The 4,593-nt window shown below is 50.1% G+C and overlaps 1 protein-coding gene across 1 annotated transcript; it reads left to right on the top strand.

Annotated features, from left to right (window-relative positions):
• The first annotated feature begins 2,614 nt into the window (after nucleotides 1–2,614).
• On the top strand, nucleotides 2,615–3,969 carry LOC109786800 (uncharacterized). The gene is made up of 3 exons (XM_020345352.3): nucleotides 2,615–2,737; nucleotides 2,951–3,153; nucleotides 3,243–3,969. Exons 1-3 carry the CDS (start codon nucleotides 2,636–2,638, stop codon nucleotides 3,718–3,720), a joined length of 783 nt encoding a protein of 260 aa, XP_020200941.1. The 5' UTR covers nucleotides 2,615–2,635; the 3' UTR covers nucleotides 3,721–3,969.
• The last annotated feature ends 624 nt before the right edge of the window (nucleotides 3,970–4,593 follow it).

Raw genomic sequence — 4,593 nt, forward strand, 5'->3', positions numbered from 1 at the left:
CTAAGAATTTTTCTGATACTTCAGAATATGGTTTCTGAATTTTTCAAAAATCTGGATCCAAAAGGCATTTCAGGTTTGTTTCCTATGTAAGAGCATCTCCAATAGATGATGTAGATGCAAAAAATCTAACTTTTGCATCTCCGAAGCCTAAAATCAGCTCTCCAACAGATGATGTAGATGTAAAAAATGAGGCAGAGATGTAAACTACAACACCTCGTGATGCAAATTTCCATCTCCACCTCTAAGAGATGTAAAAACGCGTCTGCCCGCCAACCGCCCAATTGCCAATTCATTTCACTTCCTCCCACCTCTTCTTCTTTCTCCCGCCGCCCGCCGCACTTTCGCCTCCCGCCCGCCCGCCGCCACGTGCCGCCGCCGCACTGCCGCGCCAGATCAGCCCCCTCCCGCACCCCCGTCAGCGGTTACGCCGTCTTTGGACCACCGGACACCGTGAATCTATAGATGCACGCCGCCGCCGTCGCCCCACCGGCACATCCCCAGTCCACCCGCATCCACCGCTGCCGCCGCCACGCTCGCACCCCGGCACCGCCCGCATCCACCGCCGCCGCCACCCGCAGCCCCGCCCCGGGCCAGATTCGTCCCCCGCCCGCCCGAACACCTGCCCCTACCCCAATTCGTCCCCCGCCCCTCATCCCCACCCCGGCCGCATCCACCGCAGCTCCGCCCCGTCCCCAAGTCGGCCGCCGCCCGCCCGCATCCACCACTGCCTCCATGCCGCGGAAGAAGACCCCGAAGAGCAGCACCGGGTTCTTCGGTGTGCGGGCCAACTTCGGGGTGGAGTTCTCCGACGCCGGCCGCCGCTTCTGGCTTGGCACATACCCCATCGCCGACGAGGCTGCGCGTGCCTATGACGTGGCGGTGTGGCGTGCCGAAAGGCCAAAGTCCGACCTCAGCTTCCTGGAGATCGAGACCCGAGCGGATGCGGAGATGCTCGTGCCGCAAGGCATTTAGATGGAGGAGATTCTGGCAAAGAAGACGAAGAAGATGCCAGCCATTGTTGTCAGTCCCGGCTATGGCGACGAGGCGGCGATGGCGAGGTTTGCGCGGGAGCATCCGGAGTACATCCAGGCCGAGCAGGAGTTCTTCTGAAAGCGCGACGCTGGGCAGAAGAAGGAGGTGAAGAAGGATGACCAGGTCGGCCCCATGACAGTGATCCCCATCGAGTCCTCGGATGAGGACGACGAGGAGTTCTCGGGGCTCTCGGATGAGGACGATGAGGAGTACTGGATGCCCTCGGACGACGATTAGTTTGGATTAGTTGTGCTCTAGTTGTTTATTTATGTATGAATTCTATGAACTATGTTGAAGTGAAATAGTTTGAACTATGTTGAAATGAAGTAGTAGTTGAATTTTACATCTCCTTTTGCATCATCTATTGGAGTTGCTCTTTTACATCTCCGTTTTGCATGATCTGTTGGAGTTGACACTTTTTTGGAGATGCAAAAAGCATTTTTTTAATATATAATTTTTTTACATCTCCTGCTTTACATCTCCAAATTTGCATCTTCTATTGGAGATGTTGTAGGGAAGATAACCACGCTAGAGATAATAATCAAGGAGAAATAGTACTGTTATGTTGGTGGGTGGGTGGGCGGGTGGGTTGGGGTGGGGGGGGGGGGGCAATTCTTCGAAATAGTGCTCTTGCTCTTGAAATCTTGAATGTGTTGCTTCGTGAGGCAATTCATGATGTTGATTAGGTACACCCAAGCATGATTATGAGAGCATTTTTCTATCCGCTTTGTAATGGCAAAAAATTGAAGGCGCAAGTCCTTCAGCCTATGCCCATTTGGCCAAGCGGATTTCCAAAAGCTCGCCTTGTTGCTGTCTCCCAGGGTAAATGCTGGTAAGGGCGTAAAAAAGGGGACGGGAATTTGGTGCTCCCGGTGTATGCGCACCCTATATATATGCAAAAAAATGTAGTAATTCAAAAAAGGTCAAAAAATTCTGAAACTATTTGGGAATCAACTGATCAAGTATTGCACTCGTATAAAAAGATCCGCCGGGGAATAACTTTCATTGTATCCTGGATCAAATGGTTCAAAAAAAACCCGCTATATACAAGTACTATTCATGCTATATTGTTGTCATAGATTTTTTTTTTACCGTGATGTCAACGGGAATCATTCCGTGGCCAACCTTTTATTGCGGGTACAATACTTGATCACATTTTATTCCAAAAAAGATTCGGAGTTTTTGATTTCTTTTGAATTTACTAAATTATTTGGCGCATATAGGGTGCGCGCGTACCCAGGAGCAACAAGGTATTTCTCGTAAAAAAAGGCCCATATCCTAACTTATTTCGTCGTCTAAAAAATATCCTACAACTTCGTACAAGGTGGTAACGACGAAGCTGTTTACCATGTCAACTCCCTACAAGAGGTAGGTTTTTCTAAGACCATTAACTTTCTTAATTATTCCCACACACATAAAAAACGTAATGACGAAAGGTCGCCACAGAAGTTTCCCCCTTCGTAGTGACATATAGGCTTGCACGAATGGAACCACGTCAACCGGCCACCATACATAGATGCTCGAGCTCTCTCTATATAAACACGGGTGCACGCGAGTCGGCTACAACCCGAAAGAGGTCGAGATTCGATCGAGAGCAGCGGCCATGAAAATGGATCAGAGGATGATCATCGTGTCGTCGATCATGGGTTCTCTAGGGGTGCTGAGCGCCATCCTGGGGTTCTCAGCCGAGGGCACGAAGCTCACTGTAAGCTAGCACCCACTACTTCCATGTCCTTGCTTTAGTGCTCTACATGTCTGCGTGTGATTTGTTCAACTGTGGTTTAGAACTACAGATTTCGGATTCTTCTTTGTTGAAAAAATCATGGATTGTTGGTGTGTGTCTGTATGTGCGCGCGTTTGTACATGCGCGTATGTGTGTTCTTCTTGCTCTCTGTTGATATCTAGTACTATCTCGCAGGTTTGGACCGTGTACAGGTATCGAGGGGTGTGCCTGTACCCGCAGAACCCGGCGCTGGGGCTCGGGGTCTGCGCGGCCATCTTCCTCATCGTAGGCCAGATCATCTTCGCGGTCGTCGGCGGCTGCTGCGGCTGCTGCAAGTCCCGCGCCATCCCCTCCGAGACCAACCGGGTCATCGGCGTCGTCTGCGCCGTCTTTTCATGGTGAGTGATCGATCCATCGCCAAACCAACAAGCGCTAAGCTCGCGCGTGGGTGACCAACCACTGTCTGCTGACTAAAACGTGCATGCAGGATCGCGGCGGTGGTCGCCTTCGGGCTGCTGGTGGAAGGCGCCAAGTGGAACGACACCGGGACGCGGTACTCGTCAGGGTACGGTGGGTGCTACGTCCTTAAGGACGGCATCTTCGCCGGCGGCGCCGTGCTCACGCTCGTCGCCACTGCCCTCGGCCTCACCTCCTACATCATGCTCAGCACGCAGCCGGCCGCTACTGCCACCGCCACCGCCGCCGCGACGCCCCCGTTGGGCGGCGCCGGGATCGCGATGGGACAGCCGCAGTTTCCACAGCCTTCTCCCGCGCCGAACGCGAAGCTCCCTCCTGTCCCTTCTCCGGCACAACAGTTGCCCCCTCTTCCTGCACACGCGCCGGGCCCGCAGATGCCCGCTGCTTCTCCTCCTTCAGCTCAGGGCCATGGACCGCAGACGCCGAACGAGCAGGCGCTGCCTGAGCTGCCTCCCAAAGGACATGAAATGCTCGCACGCCCCGTCTGATCAACCATGCATGACCGCGCATGCATTCGTGCTATATTTCGTGATTTCGGCCGGTTCTGTATCTCTCTCTACCGGCTTCTACGGGGTGTCGGGGTCATCAATGCTTGTTTACTGTTTTATTATGTTGCAGTTGAAATTTCCTGTGTAATGTTGAGAGACTGACCAATGTGGCAATTAATGCTTTTCTTAGGATATGTACAATGATTGTGGTTGATCCATCAAGAGATTTGATTTTCGGCCGAAAAAATCGGATTTCTGCCGAATTTCGGCCATCTTGGCCTGTGTCGAAAAATAAATCCCTTTCGGCCAAACCATTTTGGCCCAGTCAAATTCTCCTTAATTTTTTGTCGCATTTCAAATTTCAGCCAAATATTGGTCAAATTTTGTTACAAAATCAATTTTTGGTTTTGCAATTTCGTCTAAGATTTTGCCGAAATTTTTAAGTGGCCGAAATTTGGCCACCTCAGCCTGGGGCGAAGAAAAAACGCAAACCAAAAATTAGAACTCTAGATCCACTAAAGAAAGCAAATTGTATAGTGGTTGATAAAGAGCCTTTTTCTTATGCATTCCATATGTCATCGAGGAAGGCAATAGAATATGTTAGTATAACGAATTACTATATCTTAGTATTACACCTAGCATTTAAATTAAATCATTTAATGCCACGAGATCCTAAAATAATGGGACATCTAAACTAAAACTAGAATACATGTGAATAGGACTAGCCACAATGGGTAGTAACATAAACTAGTAATATGCACATGTTACTAGTCTATGTTACTATCTCTATAGTGGGGAGTAACATATGTGTGCTAACATGCAACACTTCATTTATTAGACTATAGACTCATTTTGCCTTGATATGTGTGATGT

Source organism: Aegilops tauschii, chromosome 1, assembly GCF_002575655.3.
Source record: "Aegilops tauschii subsp. strangulata cultivar AL8/78 chromosome 1, Aet v6.0, whole genome shotgun sequence".
Lineage (NCBI taxonomy): Eukaryota > Viridiplantae > Streptophyta > Magnoliopsida > Poales > Poaceae > Aegilops > Aegilops tauschii.

What these genes read in the sequence shown, in the direction of transcription:
- LOC109786800 (XM_020345352.3), top strand. Translation starts at nt 2,636, where the DNA reads ATGAAAATGGATCAGAGGATGATCATCGTGTCGTCGATCATGGGTTCT. An exon ending in CCGAGGGCACGAAGCTCACT is followed by an intron (nt 2,738 to 2,950) that starts GTAAGCTAGCAC and finishes ACTATCTCGCAG; the next exon opens with GTTTGGACCGTGTACAGGTA. An exon ending in GTCTGCGCCGTCTTTTCATG is followed by an intron (nt 3,154 to 3,242) that starts GTGAGTGATCGA and finishes ACGTGCATGCAG; the next exon opens with GATCGCGGCGGTGGTCGCCT.